This window comes from Oncorhynchus keta, chromosome 26 (assembly GCF_023373465.1).
Source record: "Oncorhynchus keta strain PuntledgeMale-10-30-2019 chromosome 26, Oket_V2, whole genome shotgun sequence".
NCBI classification, from domain to species: Eukaryota; Metazoa; Chordata; class Actinopteri; order Salmoniformes; family Salmonidae; genus Oncorhynchus; species Oncorhynchus keta.
This window is the reverse complement of record NC_068446.1, coordinates 43,102,549-43,121,744: the sequence shown is the minus strand read 5'-3', so window position 1 is coordinate 43,121,744 and position 19,196 is coordinate 43,102,549. Positions and strand designations below refer to the sequence as shown.

At 42.6% G+C, this 19,196-nt stretch overlaps 1 protein-coding gene and 1 long non-coding RNA gene across 2 annotated transcripts; both read left to right on the top strand.

Moving 5' to 3' along the window:
- The first annotated feature begins 281 nt into the window (after nt 1-281).
- On the top strand, nt 282-10,513 carry LOC118374317 (intestinal mucin-like protein). Its single transcript, XM_052481124.1, has 17 exons — nt 282-492; nt 725-972; nt 1,603-1,786; nt 2,272-2,485; nt 3,410-3,585; nt 5,261-5,330; nt 5,527-5,627; nt 5,762-5,793; nt 6,064-6,241; nt 6,516-6,620; nt 7,172-7,212; nt 7,656-7,778; nt 8,148-8,271; nt 8,991-9,112; nt 9,420-9,459; nt 9,676-9,799; nt 10,105-10,513. Exons 1-17 carry the CDS (start codon nt 282-284, stop codon nt 10,313-10,315), a joined length of 2,304 nt encoding a protein of 767 aa, XP_052337084.1. The 3' UTR covers nt 10,316-10,513.
- A 5,351-nt stretch (nt 10,514-15,864) lies between these two features.
- Nucleotides 15,865-16,608, top strand: LOC127912142 (uncharacterized). Its single transcript, XR_008080995.1, has 3 exons — nt 15,865-15,914; nt 16,191-16,282; nt 16,315-16,608. It is a non-coding gene; the product is annotated as an uncharacterized LOC127912142 (long non-coding RNA).
- Nucleotides 16,609-19,196: the final 2,588 nt, after the last annotated feature.

Sequence of the window (19,196 nt, the reverse complement as noted above, 5' to 3'; positions counted from 1 at the left end):
CAACCACATCACCAACAACCCATGAATCGGTTGTCACTGGTCCTCCAATAACACCAGAACATCAAGTCAGTTCAATACCAACCACAACTGGGTCACCAACCCTCCACCAATCACTTGTCCTGAGTGGGACAAAGTGGTAAGTACCTCAATATAACCATCACATAATCAACTGGGCTCCCCTAACGTCGATAACACATAGCCAACATTTGATGTCAACGAGGTTGAAAAGTCCTTTCAGAGACGTATTAATTGATTCCTGTGTGAATTGTAAAAGCTCTCTGATGACGTGCAATTTTCTTTTCTCTCTAAAATATCAGCAAAATGAAACTTTCTGGCTCTGCAACTGCACTTTGGCCAGATGCATTGAAAACAACACCATTGAGATAATTCCGTATGAATGCCCAGAGCCTGAGCCAATCACATGTACCAATGGCAAGAAACCAGTGCTACAATGGGATGAGTTCTACTGCTGCCAACGATTCGTGTGTGACTGTGAGTTGTGAAAGCTTCTTCTTCTTCTCCTCTGACCTGGTCAGGAAGGTAGATGGCCATGTCCAGTTTCTGTAACTAATAACATACACGTCCTTTATCACTAACATTTGGAATAATACTCAATATAATATACTCAATATAAATATTACTTCATACATTTTAAAAAACAAACAATTTTGTCAGAGGATCGTAATGTCTGTCTGCTTTATAACAGTGTTTATTTTCATGACAGGCGTCTGTGAGGGTTGGGGAGACCCCCATTACATCACCTTCGACGGGCTCTTCTACAGCTTCCAAGGGAACTGTACCTATGTGCTGATGGAGGAGATGTTGCCGCGTCACCACTTCAAGATCTACATCGACAACGTCAACTGTGATCCCACCGAGGACGTGTCTTGTCCTCGATCCATCATTGTGTCCTACCGCTCAACAGTTATAACACTGAAGAATCACAACCTCATTGGAGCTGCTCAGTTGGAGGTAACTTAAGTGGATAAACTGGCTCAGAAATCAATATAAGCCATTCAGGCCATATATATGTTGAATGGCTGGATTTGGGCCCTAAAGGACTGAGAATTATTTAATTATTTATGTGAAAATGAAAGACAATTCTCTTCCATTATTTCATTCTCTGAACTGAATTGTGCATTAGTTCTCAACATCTGTAGCTTTCATTGATACAACATATGAATTTGATGTTCTCCATCAACTTAATTCAACCTGTAATGTCATGATATTAGTAAGTATTGCGGTCACCTTCCCTTTTCTTTAAGAGATCCTGAAGATTGATCTCTCTCTCTCTTCCATCCCTTTTTCCTATCCTTTTCTATCCCCCCCTTTCGTCCATCTCTCTTTCATCCCTCTCTCCCTGCCATCTGTCTTTCATCCCTCTCTCCCTGCCATCTGTCTTTCATCCCTCTCTCCCTGCCATCTGTCTTTCATCCCTCTCTCCCTGCCATCTGTCTTTCATCCCTCTCTCCCTGCCATCTGTCTTTCATCCCTCTCTCCCTGCCATCTGTCTTTCATCCCTCTCTCCCTGCCATCTGTCTTTCATCCCTCTCTCCCTGCCATCTGTCTTTCATCCCTCTCTCCCTGCCATCTGTCTTTCAGGCTCTTATTGATGGAGTTTCCCTGAGACTACCCTTCACGCGGCAAGGTGTGAAGGTGATGAACTCTGGTATCAACATGGTCTTGGAGATAGCACACCTCCAGGTGGTAGTTACCTTTGGAGTCACTGGCTTCAGCGTCAACCTTCCTTGGCAACACTTTGGCAACAATACACAGGGTCATTGTGGTAAGGACTTAGTTTCATTCATTTGTTGTCCTCAAACTATGTATCTTGGGCATTTAAACATAAGAGCTGAGAAATGATTGTGAATCACTGAAGTTAAACAGAGAGTGGTCACTTGTTATTCTGAGGATGGTGTGAGAAAGCCTCATGGAGAAGTCTTTGAATTGATGGAAATCATTTATCCAAGGTTGGAGGTGAACAACTAGCCTGGTCCCAGATCTGTTTGGATTCTTTTTACCAAAACCCCATGGTTGTTGTCAGATATCGAACCATAGGATTTGTCAAGAAAGCACAAACTGATCAGGGACCAGGCTAGCAAACAATGGTTTGGGCTTTCCTGTCTGATGTCTGTGTCTGATATTTTTACTGTATGTGCTGTACTAAATGTGAGAGAGCTCCAACAAAGATGTCCAATGTATGTATTACTTTTAATAGCTGCAAATGGCTAAATAAACGACTTGAACCTGAATTGTATGCATCTCTTCCAGGAACATGTAGCAACAACCAGGCTGATGACTGCATGTTGCCTGGAGGTCAGCTGGTGGAGAACTGTGCTCTGATGGCAGACTACTGGCCAGCCAAGGACCTCTACCAACCTGACTGCCATGTGCCACCTGGAATCCCCACCAACTCTCCTCTCCCTGAACCCACACAGAAGCCATGCAAGCCAGACTCCTCTGTCTGTGATCTCCTGAAGGACAGGTAAACCTCCCTAAAGGCACTGTGATCTCCTGAAGCACAGGTAAACCTCCATAAAGGCACTGTGATCTCCTGAAGGACAGGTCCACCTCCCTAAAGGCACTGTGATCTCCTGAAGGACAGGTAAACCTCCCTAAAGGTCCTGCGATCTCCTGAAGGGCAGGTCAACCTCCTTAAAGGCACTGTGATCTCCTGAAGGACAGGTAAACCTCCCTAAAGGCACTGTGATCTCCTGAAGGACAGGTCCACCTCCCTAAAGGCACTGTGATCTCCTGAAGGACAGGTAAACCTCCCTAAAGGCACTGTGATCTCCTGAAGGACAGGTAAACCTCCCTAAAGGCACTGTGATCTCCTGAAGGACAGGTAAACCCCCCTAAAGGCACTGTGATCTCCTGAAGGACAGGTCTACCTTCGTAAAGGCACTGTACAAGTTCTCTAATCAAATGTCATGCTTAGGGTGATTTAAATGACACAAATGCTGTGTGGGAAAATTGCCAGCTACTCCATTGAACAGTCTGTCAGGAGTGGCCAGCTACTCCATTGAACAGTCTGTCAGGAGTTTGGTAAAGTTATAAAACCATTGTAACTAGTCAACAATCTAACTTATCACAGACTAAATTCTCACATAATATATGCCATTTAGCAGACGCTTTTATCCAAACAGTCTTTCACAGTCGTGCATGTGTGCATACATTCTGTCATGGAGTGGTAAAGGGATAAAACCCTGGCGTTACTAGCGCAACATGCTCTACCAACTGAGCTACAGAAGGTACAATGCAATACAAGGCACATGCAGTGATGTAGCTCTATACCCCTAACCTAGACACAAAGGTGTGTTCTGTGTCGGACAGAAACCAATATGAATCTTACAGTGTATTTGGAAGGTCTGTTTCTCATATTCTTTCATCTGTGGTTTTCAATCCACAGCATTTTTGCAGCCTGTCATCCATTTGTCTCACCTGACAACTTCTACAAGGGCTGTGTCTATGACAGCTGCCACGTGTCCAACCCAGCGGTGGAGTGCACCAGTCTGCAGACATACGCTGCTGCCTGTGCCCAGTTCGGAGTATGCATCTACTGGAGAAACCACACCGAGCTCTGTGGTAGGCTTACTGTACTCGTTGAAAACATCCAGACTCACCAGGTTAAATAAGACTCACCTAATAAGGATAGATAAATAAGTCCACCATTGAAGAGATATGAAGTACTGTGTAGAAGACCAGGAACAAGGAACTGTGTAGATGAGACCAGGAACAAGGAACTGTATAGAAGACCAGGAACAAGGAACAAGGAACTGTAGAAGACCAGGAACAAGGAACTGTGTAGATCAGACCAGAACAAGGAACAAGGAACTGTGTAGATCAGACCAGGAACAAGGAACTGTAGATCAGACCAGGAACAAGGAAGAAGACCAGGAACAAGGAACTGTGTAGATGAGACCAGGAACAATACTATCAGACGAACACAACTTAGTGTGTGTTGTAGATGAGACCAGGAACAATACTATACTAACACAACTTAGTGTGTGTTGTAGATGAGACCAGGAACAATACTATACTAACACAACTTAGTGTGTGTTGTAGATCAGACCAGGAACAATACTATACTAAGACAACTTAGTGTGTGTTGTAGATCAGACCAGGAACAAAGAACTTTGTAGATGAGACCAGGAACAATACTATACGAACACAACTTAGTGTGTGTTGTAGATCAGACCAGGAACAATACTATACTAACACAACTTAGTGTGTGTTGTAGATGAGACCAGGAACAATACTATACGAACACAACTTAGTGTGTGTTGTAGATGAGACCAGGAACAATACTATACTAACACAACTTAGTGTGTGTTGTAGATCAGACCAGGAACAATACTATACTAAGACAACTTAGTGTGTGTTGTAGATCAGACCAGGAACAAGGAACTGTGTAGAAGACCAGGAACAAGGAACTGTGTAGATGAGACCAGGAACAAGGAACTGTGTAGAAGACCAGGAACAAGGAACTGTGTAGATCAGACCAGGAACAAGGAACTGTGTAGATGAGACCAGGAACAATACTATACGAACACAACTTAGTGTGTGTTGTAGATGAGACCAGGAACAATACTATACGAACACAACTTAGTGTGTGTTGTAGATGAGACCAGGAACAATACTATACTAACACAACTTAGTGTGTGTTGTAGATCAGACCAGGAACAATACTATACTAACACAACTTAGTGTGTGTTGTAGATCAGACCAGGAACAATACTATACTAACACAACTTAGTGTGTGTTGTAGATCAGACCAGGAACAATACTATACTAACACAACTTAGTGTGTGTTGTAGATGAGACCAGGAACAATACTATACTAACACAACTTAGTGTGTGTTGTAGATCAGACCAGGAACAATACTATACTAACACAACTTAGTGTGTGTTGTAGATCAGACCAGGAACAATACTATACTAACACAACTTAGTGTGTGTTGTAGATGAACACACAATAGAGGAGGGGGGTTTCTATCTGTAAATATTAGATTAGTGCATTTTTGTATTTGAAGTTATAAATGATGGAGATAGTGGACATCCTTGTCTGGTTCCCCTTTGTAATGTGTAATATAGTACCGGCCTTCAGTCCTACAATCAACTGATTGTAAATAATGACTGTAGTCAGAACATTTTTCCATTGTGATAACACTTTTTACATCAGCAGTTGTCACAAAGTGCTTGAGACTGAGACAGGGGGTTCGGGTGTCACTATAGACTGAGTTGTATCTTTCTTCAACAGCCAGCGACTGTCCAGCTGACAAAGTCTACAAGCCCTGCGGTCCTGCAGAACAGCCAACCTGTGATGACAAGTAGGTTTCTATTTAGAGATTGTCTAGCGCAAAATCATCCTTGCTTTCATGTTTTACGTTCACTGAGGTAGACAACGTTATGACTGTGAAATAAGACAAAGAGAAAACACCTACCTACAGTGAAAGATAGAGTTGCTGTACATAGGAAATAGGAAATAGGAAATAGGAGTTGTCACTGTAATGTTGTGTTCTACAGTCCAGACGAGTCTAGGATGAACTTCAGCACAGAAGGCTGTTTCTGTCCTGATGGGATGAAACTCTTCAACAAGGACTCAGGGATCTGTGTTGATAAGTGTGGTGAGTGTTCCCAGTTACTGCCATTGGTCCATTTCATGTTGACGACACAGAGAAGATGGTTAGGACATAACCTTTCCAAGGATGTTGGAGGTCTATGAATGTTCTACTAAATGGTGGTGTTTGTGTTTTTCAAGGATGCATTGACCCTGAAGGAGTTCCGCGAGAGGTAAGTTAGGCCTTTTGGTTTTGATTCATCGTTATTTTATTTGACTAATTAATATAGACTGTTATCTCGTCCACTGGCTCTGTCATGGATGATGCCAGAGGTTTATATGAGAACCTACTTACAGCGTCCACACAGTATTATCCACATTGTCTGAATGCCAAATGGCCCCCTTATGCCCTATATTTAGCCCCCTGGGTCCTATTTAGTGCACTACATTTGACCAAACCCATTGATAGAACCACACTCCCTTCTTGTTGTATCTCATCACAGTTCAACGAGAGGTTTGAGTACAAGTGCCAGGATTGCGTTTGTTTGGAATCCACCAAGACTGTGAACTGTAAACCCAAGGTCTGCTCCAAACCACCAGTAGAGATCTGCACTGGACCAGGCTTTGTATATGTCAACCAAACCGATCCAACCGATCCATGCTGCTCCAACCTCGCCTGCCGTAAGGATCTCACAACACCTTTGTTACCTTACATATTATACTCAGTTCTATTTCAACAGTATTGTGCCGAGCTGAACCGTACTGTGCTGGCTTGGATATGTTCTTTTCACATGGTCCTTTCCAGCACGGGTCCAGGATCTATGGTTGATGTGTAACCAGGCCAGTGCCGTACAGCTGGGCTCAGCTCAGTCGTGTTGAAAACACACACACATAGTGAAGACATGAATCAGCTCATATTATTATGTTCATACTCTGCTATTGTTTCCCCTCCTAGGTTGTGACAGCAGCACTTGCCCACCTACCAACATGAACTGTCCTATTGGGTTCGTGCCAGTGGTTTCAGTCCCTGAGGGGAAATGCTGTCCAGAGCACACATGTGGTATGGTCTCTTTACCTAGATCTATACTATCTAGACTATCTACACTATCTACATGTGGTATGGTCTCTTTACCTAGATCTATACTATCTAGACTATCTACACTATCTACATATGGTATGGTTCTTTACCTATATGTCGAATATCTACATGTGGCATGGCCTCTTTAACTATATCTAGACTATCTACATGTAGTATGGCCTCTTTAATTATATCTAAACTATCTAAACTATCTACATGTAGTATGGCCTCTTGAACTATATCTAGACTATCTACATGTGGTATGGTCTCTTGAACTATATCTAGACTATCTACATGTGGTATGGTCTCTTTAACTATATCTAGACTATCTACATGTGGTATGGTCTCTTTAACTATGTCTATACTATCTAGTATTCCTGTGTTTGTATTGCTGAGACAATACAAGTTCTTTTAGACAGTCCCATGGATTGGTTGTCTGTGTCTCTCTCTCAATTGGTTGTCTGTGTCTCTCTCTCAATTGGTTGTTTGTGTCTCTCTCTCAATTGGTTGTTTGTGTCTCTTGTCTCTTTCAGAGCCTAAAAGAGTTTGTCTTCACAAAGGCATTGAATACCTGGTAATGACAAACTATTCTGCTCTCTCATCTGAAATGTTCATTACATAAACAAACACTGCTGGTTTTTACTTGTTTTAATATATATATATTAATATAATGCAGTATGTGTACAGTAAGTCTCATACGCTACATGGGTTCATGTCAAATAGTGTCGGAGACAGTGGGTATCCTGGTTCCCCTGTGTTAGAGACAGTGGGTATCCTGGTTCCCCTGTGTCAGAGACAGTGGGTATCCTGGTTCCCCAGTGTTAGAGACAGTGGGTATCCTGGTTCCCCTGTGTTAGAGACAGTGGGTATCCTGGTTCCCCTGTGTCAGAGACAGTGGGTATCCTGGTTCCCCTGTGTTAGAGACAGTGGGTATCCTTGTTCCTCTGTGTTAGAGACAGTGGGTATCCTGGTTCCCCTGAAGTAATGTGTAATGTAATGAGTTACTTGTTCTTCTAGCCCAATTCTAAAGTACCAGGATCAGAGTGCCAGGAGTGCACCTGCACCAACAAAGTGGACCCCAAGTCTGGTCATTACCAAATTGACTGTGGATTCATGCAATGTGATGAAGATTGTGAAAAGGTAACAACTGGTACAGCTGAGTGTCTGCTCACATTTAAAATATTTACCAAAAGTTGAAATACCATTGAGTAGCTTAAATGTATTCAGTCAATGAGTTTTTATACTTTAGTCGGCTGGTTTCCTAGACCCAGATTAAGTAAGTAAGTAAACCTTGTCTGATTCAGAACTGCCGACAGATTAAGCCCAGTCCTTGCTTTTAAAAATCATTCTCAATTGGTGGTGAGGCATGTGTTCTTGAGTTCTTCTATTCTGTAGAGTCTCCTGGGAAGGCAATCGGTTGTATTCACACTTTAATAACGTGTATTATCATCATCATCATTCTTTTTAGGTGTTGCAGCAAGTCACTCATGTGTTCCTCTTTTCCCGCAGGGATCTGAGTACCAGGAGCCAGACTACTCCTCAGATGACTGCTGTGGTAAATGTGTTCAGACACACTGTGTCCTCCAGATCAATGGGACCATGCAGTTGTTGAAGGTAGGTACCGTTTCTGTCAGTTTAACTGTCACAGATTAACTAAGAAGTAGTAAGTAAGTCTCTGATAAATGTCTATATTGATTGTGCGGCTGTGTGTGTTTGTGTGGAACAAGCTTCCCCATAATATGAGGACAGAGGAGTGCCTGCCCATCTCCCTAAAACCACTGACACCCTACCTCTTTAAAGAGTGTGTTAAATAAGTCCCAGTCCGCCCCACCCACTACGAGTGGTGTATGTTGTCTCACTGAGCGATCTGAAGACACATGCTCTAATGTAAAAAACGTTTTGGATAAGAGCGTCTGCTAAATGACAAACATTTAATGTCAAATGTGTGTGTGTGTGTGTGTGTGTGTGTGTGTGTGTGTGTGTGTGTGTGTGTGTGTGTGTGTGTGTGTGTGTGTGTGTGTGTGTGTGTGTGTGTGTGTGTGTGTGTGTGTGTGTGTGTGTGTGTGTGTGTGTGTGTGTGTGTGTGTGTGTGTGTGTGTGTGTGTGTGTGTGTGTGTGTGTGTGTGTGTGTGTGTGTGTGTGTGTGTGTGTGTGTGTGTGTGTGTGTGTGTGTGTGTGTGTGTGTGTGTGTCCAGCATGGTGATACATGTGTCTGTGTGTGTGTGTGTGTGTGTGCCAGTGTGTGTGTGCTGTGTGTGTGTGTGTGTGTAGTTATCTGACCCAGTGCTCCAACATCCATTGCCCACCATTCCAGCAGGTGTGTGTGTGTGTGCCTGTGTGTGTGTGTACCAGCATGGAGAACATGGTCTGCTCCTGGTGACAAGTGTCAGCAGTACAGCAAAAACGGTGATAGTTATCTGACCCAGAGCTCCAACATCCATTGCCCACCCTTCCAGCAGGCCAACTGCCAGCCTGTGAGTACAGTACACAACATAACAATAACAGATAGGCCAGCCTGTGAGTACAGTACTCAACATAACAAGAACAGAAAGGCCAGCCTGTGAGTACAGTACACAACATAACAAGAACAGAAAGGCCTGCTGACTGCATATGCTCTCGATTACCAACCTTATTGACAATGTTTCGATCCACAATCATTTTCATCAGATCCACAGTACAGTAACACAATATACCAGTTTTCATTTGACAGAAAAGTTACTTCTCTTGTCCTGATATGAAATGTATTATGTAAAGAAAACGTTGAAACTTTTTTCTCCACAGGGTTCAATTCAGACCGCTGCAAACGGCTGCTGTAGAATTTGTAAGTATGAAAGTGAAATATTCAAAGCTGTTAACAATTTCATATCAGGATTGGAATATGATCAGATTAATGCATCATAAAACCACTGATATTCCTAATTGATAATGATTGACAAGGAGAGCCACCTTGTAGTCAGTGAACTCAAACAGGTGCAGCTCTTTTTCATGGCCTTTCCAGACAGATCATGTATAACGATGTGTCTCCCTCCAATACCAGGTGTGGAGAAGGACAAGGCCTGTAAGGTAGGATCCATGAAGAGTTTCATCAACCACAAGAGCTGCCAGTCTGTTGAGGAGGTGGAGATGCCGTACTGTGAGGGATCCTGCAACACCTTCACCAAGTGAGTGTGGAAACAATGCTAATATCACAACCCAGTGGAGCCTCATCACAGCCATAACACCATGGGGAGGGTTCCAGTATCCAGTTTAAAAAGCCTAGTGATGGACTCAACATCATTTTAAATGAATCTCCATTGAACATGCTTCTTAGTCCAGGACTAGGTTTAATCTGTGTCTGGGACACACACACCCCCTAAATGTATTTGTGTTTTGTGAAACATGTCATTTGTTGAGGTGTCTTTGTCTCTTGGGGAGTAGATGATCTCTTAATCTCTGGAAACACCTCTCTTCCACTCCCGTCCTCCAGGTACTCTGCCATGGCTGCGTCTCTGGATCACTCCTGTGCCTGTTGCCAGGAGTCCCGGTCCAGTAACCGCACGGTGGACCTACGTTGTCTGAATGGAGATGTGGTGCCCTACACCTACCTACACGTGGAGGAGTGTAGCTGCAGACACAGCGACTGCAACAGAGCCATTAGGGTGCCTGCCCGCAGGACACGCAGCAACACACTGGTGTAAATGGCATCTGTACTAATACAGATGGGAATGGTCCAGCACCAATCCACTCGCTGCTTACTAAGGAACACCCTGCTACCCTGCTTCACATGGCTGTTATTTATCTAATCGCTTTGATTTATATGTCAAATGTAGATTAAATCATATTTAAAATGTAGAAACTTATGCTTAATTATCTTATTAAAATACAACCTTCAAATACTTATGTCCGTTGTTTGTTTTCTTGTAGAAGTGCATGCACCTTGTTTTAGAAAGCTTTGGTTTATTCAGCTGTGAAACCTCTTTAGCCTTCTTCACACTGCCAGTTTGAAGTGATTCCTCCCCCCTAAAACATGTTGCACATCAGATGAGAATCTGTAGATTTTCCAACTGTTTGAACAGACAAAAAGAACATGGAAGCAGATATTTCCAGCCACATTTCAAACCACCTTCGTAGGTCATGTGTCTGAAAGTACAACTCTTGCTCAATTTGACCTAATGTGGTTTTTAGACTGTTATTTGGCATTTTGCTTGCTAGCTTATTTGATGACAGTTTAACAATAACGTTTGATAGCTAACTAGCTTGTTAATTGTTAATGAGTGAATATGCTAGAAAGCTAAACAGCTACCTAGCTAGCTACTTGAATGCTGTGGCTAGCTAAACAGCTACCTAGCTAGCTAGCTACTTACCACTGAGGAAGTACAGTACCCGCTCAGCCCAGTCAAAACTGTTCGCTGCTCTGGCCCCCCAATGGTGGAACAAACTCCCTCACGACGCCAGGACAGCGGAGTCAATCACCACCTTCCGGAGACACCTGAAACCCCACCTCTTTAAGGAATACCTAGGATAGGATAAGTAATCCTTCTCACCCCCCTAAAAGATTTAGATGCACTATTGTAAAGTGGCTGTTCCACTGGTTGTCACAATTTGTAAGTCGCTCTGGATAAGAGCGTCTGCTAAATGACTTAAATGTAAATGTAAGATAACTAGCGTAGCCATGTCAACAAATGACTGCTGTCTTAATACACACAGAAAGGTGATTTGGTCACTTGTAACTGTTTGGACAGTCAGTATTCCAAAACAGATTTGAAAAACAAAACTGATCTGAGCATTAAGGCCTGCGGTGTAAACAAGGCTTTAGAGCTTTGGTGGATGACAGTTAGAGAGTCATCCCTGACATTATAATACAGAAATATATATTTGTTGTGTTGTGTTTTATCATACAGTACTAAAGTAGTATTATATTTACACGAGGTTAGGATTAACCCTGCAAACAAAAATTTACATCACAATATGGTCACCTGAAGGACAGTGTCAAGGACAATTTTAGAACGTTCAGTCATGGTCCCCTGGATGTTTTTGTCTAGTTGCTGGTTTGTTTTTGGGGCGTACTGTGAGGGATCCTGCAACACCTTCACCATGTGAGTGTGGAAACAATGCTACTATGGACCTGATTGTTCCAAAGAAACACACCACCCCTAGTTACTGTTGACAAGCCCATCAAGTATTTTGACAATGTAAGGGAATACCCCCTTGAAATGGACAAAAAATGAATGGCATCTTATTGGCATTGAATGAAACATATACACGATGTACAATACCACTCAAATGGCCCGATGAACTCGGGATGGCCGGGCAGTTATTCTGGTTCCTCTCCATCGCTCGTTGGTGTTGATTTCAGAATGTCACTTTGGTGATGGTACCTCATGGTCTATTACTGTTTAAACATATTGCAAATGGACAAAAGTCAGGCAGCAAGTCACCGTCCATCAGTTAATAAGATCATAATTAATTAATGAATCATTCTGACACCAAACTGATACAAACTGACACCACACCCACTTTTTCCAACTCGTTTAGAAGCCAACTATCACATATTTCAAAGCAGGCCCTTAATTCACAGCGCCTTCTGTTTAAACCATAATAAAAACATAAAACACATAGTCACGTTCTAGCTGCGGGTCTAGTTCTGACAGTATGTGTAGGTCTAGCTGAGGCGACCCCGAATCCCAAGTTTCGGCTCGATAGGTCGTTTGGAGCCCGAGCAGCGACCTTAATTGTTGCTGAAAATGTAAAGTCTTCACGTTAAGAATTGACTGATTTACACAGGGTTGAATGCAGTGATTTTCACAAACTGCAGGTTTGGTACATCAAAACACCTTTAGGGTGATTTTAACCACTTCCGGTTGCTCCAGGAAGCTTAGAATCAATAGAGGTAGACCTCATAGTGGCCTGATGAATTGTCATCGAAGACAGGTTCATAAGGCATTCATAACCCACATAGGCTTCAGGTTGAATTTAGGGGAGCAGGCAATGTATTCCTATGGGGAGAGAAGTCATTGCAAACGGTTTGATGTAAACACAATTATTTTCACTGTTAAGGGTTAATGCCACAAGGTCAAGGTTAGGCTTGCACAGATCGGCAGGACCTCAGGAACATTCCCGAGGTCGAATTGTGCTTCTACCCCTAACGGTTCTCCCGCTGTCACCCAAAAGCACCTGAAATTTAAGGCCAGGCTTCATTTTGGGCCTACTTTTTTTAACGTTCGCTGCGCTCAGACCCGACCGAGCGACTCGTTTAACTCGGCACTGCCTAGAGATTATGGTAATGCCTTTAAGCCCCGCACTGTGTCACTCCATCCTTGCTGTGTGTGTGTGAGAGAGTTATTTCTTTGACATCTGTTGTGAGAAATGACTGATTTTACAGTTCATGAGGGTTTGCCGAATCACACATATGAAGTTTTGGAAAGATGTGACCTTTTTAACCCTTCAAAACAGCCCCTATGACTGCATGTTAAGGTACTTCCGGTTGACACAGGAAGCTGAAAGTGAACACATATCATCCTTGGGGTTTTAAGTCTTTATGTTAAGAACTGACTTATTTACAAAGGGTTGAATGATTGAGTGTTATTTCAGAAAATCCCAGAAATCACATAGAGTTCCCCAAACCCACCTTTTTTTTAAAATATATATATATTTTTTTAACCTTTATTTAACTAGGCAATTTTACTAGGCATTCTCCAATTTTTTACATTTGTGTTTTTAATTTCACCTTTGTTTAACTAGGCAAGTCAGTTAAGAACAAATTCTTATTTTCAATGACGGCCTAGGAACAGTGGGTTAACTGCCTGTTCAGGGGGAGAAAGACAGATTTGTACCTTGTCAGCTCAGGGGTTTGAACATTTTGGTTACTAGTCCAACGCTCTAACCATTAGGCTACGCTGCCGTATGCTACGCAACTGGATCATTTCTTAAAGCATCACCAATTGTACATTGTACGATTTCTCTTAAAATTACGATAGATAAATGTCTGTTTCTTTTTTTCCTGACATGGTAGGTTGATGTACTTTGACGTGAAGCGGTCAAATTAGCACTCTATTTTCGTTTCTGACCTTTAATCCCAGAAAAATGGCCTTAACTCAAAAAACGTTGAGGCCTCGACACCATCTTGTTCGGTTCTAACTGCCCATTATGCCAAACCTAAGCTCACCAAATTTCGCCATCGAAGTCTTTTCCGTTTAGGAGAAATGGCCATGTTGTGATTGGTGATGTTTTGTTCATTTGAAATATGATTCCATTTGCCATCTGCTGGAATTTACCGGGACAGCGGAAAAATGACAAAAATGTGAAAATTTTACAAAACGGAAACCGAATGTCCGAGAGACTTCGTTTGATGACTTCCCATAAGATCTGGCCCCGGTGCACGGGTCCGCGAATTTTACGAACAATTGCGGACGTCTAGTAAGGGACCATACATTTGCAATATGGAGTTTCTCATCGATCATACAGCAAATGCCAAAAAGTGTCCTTCAGGTATTTTAGGGACCCCCACACATAAAAACAGTGCTTTTAACATAGTGTTTTCAACTTACAAATTTGACACAGTTTGATGTACAGTACTTGAGAAACATAGATCAGGTATGGTCAACCCTCCTAAAGAGCAAGCAGGATTTTCTTACACCCACCCTGTGAAGTTCATCATTTATTTAATATGTAGCCTAATGCTTCGAACACACCGACTTACACAGAATAGTATATGCAATATCGTATGGATATGTATGCAAAAAAAAAAATCTGTCAAGCCGTCTACGCATACAGTTTCACGCATACCTTCGATAAATCTAGCCAACGCACCACATCGAACATAATGCAACTGCATCTGCAACACAATGCTGCAAGGCAAACGCCTTCATTGGAAATTAATGTAATTCTGGTGTACCAAGCTGCAAAACAGTCGATGTGATCAAAGCGTAATAAACTGCATGGTTTCGCGAGTTGTAGTGGGAGGACCCACACCATGTAATCGGAGTGACTCCAAGGTTACATTGATGATAGTTATTAATATAAACATTTGAGCATAAAGGCTTTCCACCGCCATTTCTCGCATAATTAATTTGACCGACACAAAAAGTTCCCACCATGTCAAACTAACAAATTATCTGTTGGTATTTACAAAATGTTACCGAAATTCCTGTTTCCATCACAGCTGTCATGATTTTGGTACACAGCATAATTTTAATGTTTTTATTTAACCTTTAAACATCTGGATATCTGTACAAAGTTTAACATTCACCTTCTGCTACCATTTCTGTCAAGCCGTCTATGCATACGCAGCGTTTGATTACAAATTAATGTACTTCTGGTGTCCCCAAAACGCAAGAACACTGTCGGTGTTTCAATTCTCTCATTGACTCCTCAAACCCCGGCATGGTCTGTTTCGCAAGCGTTCCCGGAAATCTCGCGATGTTGTGCCTCTGGGTCTTTGAAACTCTGTGGTATGATACCCTCCACACGCATGCGCGTTCCTTCTATTGCATTGGAGGCTCATTTGAAAACATTAGCCGTGACTAGCACTGTTTGTTTTGGTTAGCAAGCAATTCGACTAAAGTGAACATACGTTTCTGGATAACACAGTGATATAAACCCATCATTATACTCGAGGAACGACAGTCAACATTCATGGGTGAGCTCAAGGAACTTGATGGCTTTGTTGTAATGTGCACAGGGACACTAACGTTAATAGAGCTACTGAAACTAGCCGGTCTGAGCAGCTAACATGGCTAGCTAGCAAATGCTAGGGCATTATATTTTTAAGGCTTTGCTAGCTTTGATCTTCTGTCTTGGCTAACATTCCAGGAACATTGACTAGCCAACATCGACCGGCTAAATGTCCTTACCCTATCCTGGGGCGCATTCAGCAACACACAACGTTTTGAAACGTTTAGATAGAAATGGCCTAGATAGAACAAACCTCCATCTCTGACAATGAGAACGTTTTACGTACTGAACATGGCCCTGCACACCTCCAGAGGTAGCAGCCAGCATTGTGCGTTTTACTTGACCTTATTATGTTTCTGTTTAGAGGACCACAGCGTGGATGACGACAACTCCAGCATCCGGTCATCATCCCCGGCGAACTCTCCTGTCATGGACCGTAACCCCTCACCACCCCCGGACAGAGAGGGGGAGCAGGGCGGGGAAGAGGTGGATGCTATAGGGGAGACAGTTTATAGCAAACACTGGCTGTTCAGCACCTTTACCCGTCTGATTCAGGTAGGCAACCGGTTATGTTTCAGGTAGGCAACCGGTTAAGATTCAGGTAGGCAACCGGTTAAGATTCAGGTAGGCAACCGGTTAAGATTCAGATAGGCAACCGGTTAAGATTCAGTTAGGCAACCGGTTAAGATTCAGGTAGGCAACCGGTTATGTTTCAGGTAGGCAACCGGTTAAGATTCAGGTAGGCAACCGGTTATGTTTCAGGTAGGCAACCGGTTAAGATTCAGGTAGGCAACCGGTTATGTTTCAGGTAGGCAACCGGTTAAGATTCAGGTAGGCAATCGGTTAAGATTCAGGTAGGCAACCGGTTAAGATTCAGGTAGGCAACCGGTTATGTTTCAGGTAGGCAACCGGTTAAGATTCAGGTAGGCAACCGGTTAAGATTCAGGTAGGCAACCGGTTAAGATTCAGGTAGGCAACCGGTTAAGATTCAGGTAGGCAACCGGTTATGTTTCAGGTAGGCAAGGTAGGCAACCGGTTAAGATTCAGGTAGGCAACCGGTTAAGATTCAGGTAGGCAACCGGTTAAGATTCAGGTAGGCAACCGGTTAAGATTCAGGTAGGCAACCGGTTAAGATTCAGGTAGGCAACCGGTTAAGATTCAGGTAGGCAACCGGTTAAGATTCAGGTAGGCAACCGGTTAAGATTCAGGTAGGCAACCGGTTAAGATTCAGGTAGGCAACCGGTTAAGATTCAGGTAGGCAACCGGTTAAGATTCAGGTAGGCAACCGGTTAAGATTCAGGTAGGCAACCGGTTAAGATTCAGATAGGCAACCGGTTAAGATTCAGATAGGCAACCGGTTAAGATTCAGATAGGCAACCGGTTAAGATTCAGATAGGCAACCGGTTAAGATTCAGGTAGGCAACCGGTTAAGATTCAGGTAGGCAACCGGTACATTGTTGCAATACAGTATTACTTGTTGCTGATCAAAGACCAACTGAATGAAGTATGTGAAGTATACCTTCATGACTCATGAGACAACTCATCTAGGCTATTGAAGTCTAGAAAGGGTTATGGTGAGGATGCGTTTTCCATCATATAATGCATTATGTCCAGCACTCTTTTTATTGTTGTTGTTGCTCATTACAGAAAGTGCTCTTCCATCTTGTACATTTTACTGTTAATATGCAGAACATATTTTGTCATCTTGTGTTCAAAATGCATCATCGTTGTATTTGTTGTTATGTCCGTCAGATCGTGTCGGAACAGAACATGGGAGACTCTGATGCCCAGATGCAGCTACCAGAGGAAGATGAGGATGAGCTGTGTAAGATCTGGGATATGGCCATGGATAAGGTGTGTGTCATCCAGCTACCCTAGTGAAACAGCAGGTGTTCCTAATGTTTGTATACTCAGTGTGTATATTCTGTATACTCAGTGTGTATATTCTGTATACTCAGTGTGTATATTCTGTATACTCAGTGTGTATATATTCGGGGCGGCAGGGTAGCCTAGTGGTTAGAGCGTTGGACTAGTAACCGAAGGTTACTATCCCTAAGCTGACAAGGTACAAATCTGTCGTTCTGCCCCTGAACAAGGCAGTTAACCCACTGTTCCTCGGCCGTCATTGAAAATAAGAATGTGTTCTTAACTAACTTGCCTAGTTAAATAAAGGTCAAATTAAATTATTATTATTTTTATTTTTTATACTGTTTACAGAGATGTTTAAATAAATACCAGGAGTATGATAACTAGTTTATATTGTCCTGAGTCGGCTGTAAAAATGTAACTTTTATGTTACAAATGTTTTTGATGTAATGTGAAATTTGGTTAATATGACCCTGTCTGCCTGTCTCTCTGTAGGATGTGGCTGGTTTCTTACAGGAGTTCAAAGCTGCAGATATCCTCCTGGGGGTGATCACTAAGTCTCGATGCCCTCGTCTCACTGTGAGTGAACTGTTTTAGTGTTCTAGTTTACCTCGTGTGTGTTGTACTTTATCTGATTTGGCTGGCAGCTGTGGTATATCAGACCGTATACCACAAACATGACAAAAATATATATTTTTACTACTCTAATTACATTGGTGATCAGTTTATAATAGCAATAAGGCACCTCAGGGGTTCGTGGTAAATGGCCATTATAAACTGGCTGGTTCGACCCCCGGAATTGTGATTTTTGCTGACAGGTGTGGTATATCAGACCGTACACCACGGGTATGACAAAGCAATAAGGCACCTCGGGGGTTTGTGGTATACGATGGTAGATATCACCCCCCCGGGCCGTATTGCTTAATCAGTCCACCGTCTAGTCTTTGAAATGCAATATTAATATGAATAATAATATAATTTAATACTCCTTTCCCCACCAGTTGTAACCCACCCAGCAACATTTTAAATTGGCACAACATCATCTTGCCTTGGTGTCTTATTGACCCTTGTTGATGTTTTCTCTTGTCCTCTCTCCCCAGGAGATATGTGTGGGGATCCTGGGTAACATAGCCTGCTTCCCTGACACTTGTCTGACCCTCAGCCAGAACAATGACCTAGGGTAGGTGGAGATGGCCATTTACTAAAAACCCTTTTCACACTGTCATGACAGCCTGAACAGTACTGTGTTGGCTCTGATATGTACAGCACCGTTCCAACTCACAGTGTGTATTAACTGTTTATCTGGTGTAATCCTGTTTCTCTCCACAGGGTGGTGCTGTTGCTTCTTCTCGGAGACACTGATCCCCCTACGCTGCTGGAGACAAGCAGGTGAGAATACCCTGAAAAGGCTAGAAAATCCTTCATTGTCTGTTGTCGTAGCTCAAATAAGAGGAAGAAGCACAATGCTTTATATACTTTTTTTTTATTTATAGAGATGTAAACTCTGCGCAAATGAACTGAGCATGGTTTCCCTAAGGCATCTTACGGCTCAGTTCGTCGTTAAGAACCTTCGTAGGAGCGTTGTTAAATAATCTCAGAGTTGTTTCTCAAAACCATCGACGCGTTCGTTATTTGCCAACTGCTTGTTGACCACTCGTAGAACCGCTAAGTGCGACATTAGAATATATTTTTACAGTTTCACCTCACTTTATACACAAAAGATATCCGCTAAACATAGAATCAAGCTGTTTATCTGTCTCTGTGACCTCTGATAACTTGGGAATGAAGTTGACTACAAAGTTGGCAGTGTTGTTGCAATTGTTAAAAACATGCTTCAAATGAAAACCAAGATGACTATATACAAAATATATACATTAGTCCTATAGGTATTTGTTGGTGTTTTTATTAGGATCCACTACATTAGCTGTTGTGAAAGCATCAGCGACTCTTCCTGGGGTTCCACACAAAACATAATATACAGAACATTAAATAGACAAGAAGAGCTCGAGGACAGAACCTTTTAATGGACAAGAAGAGCTC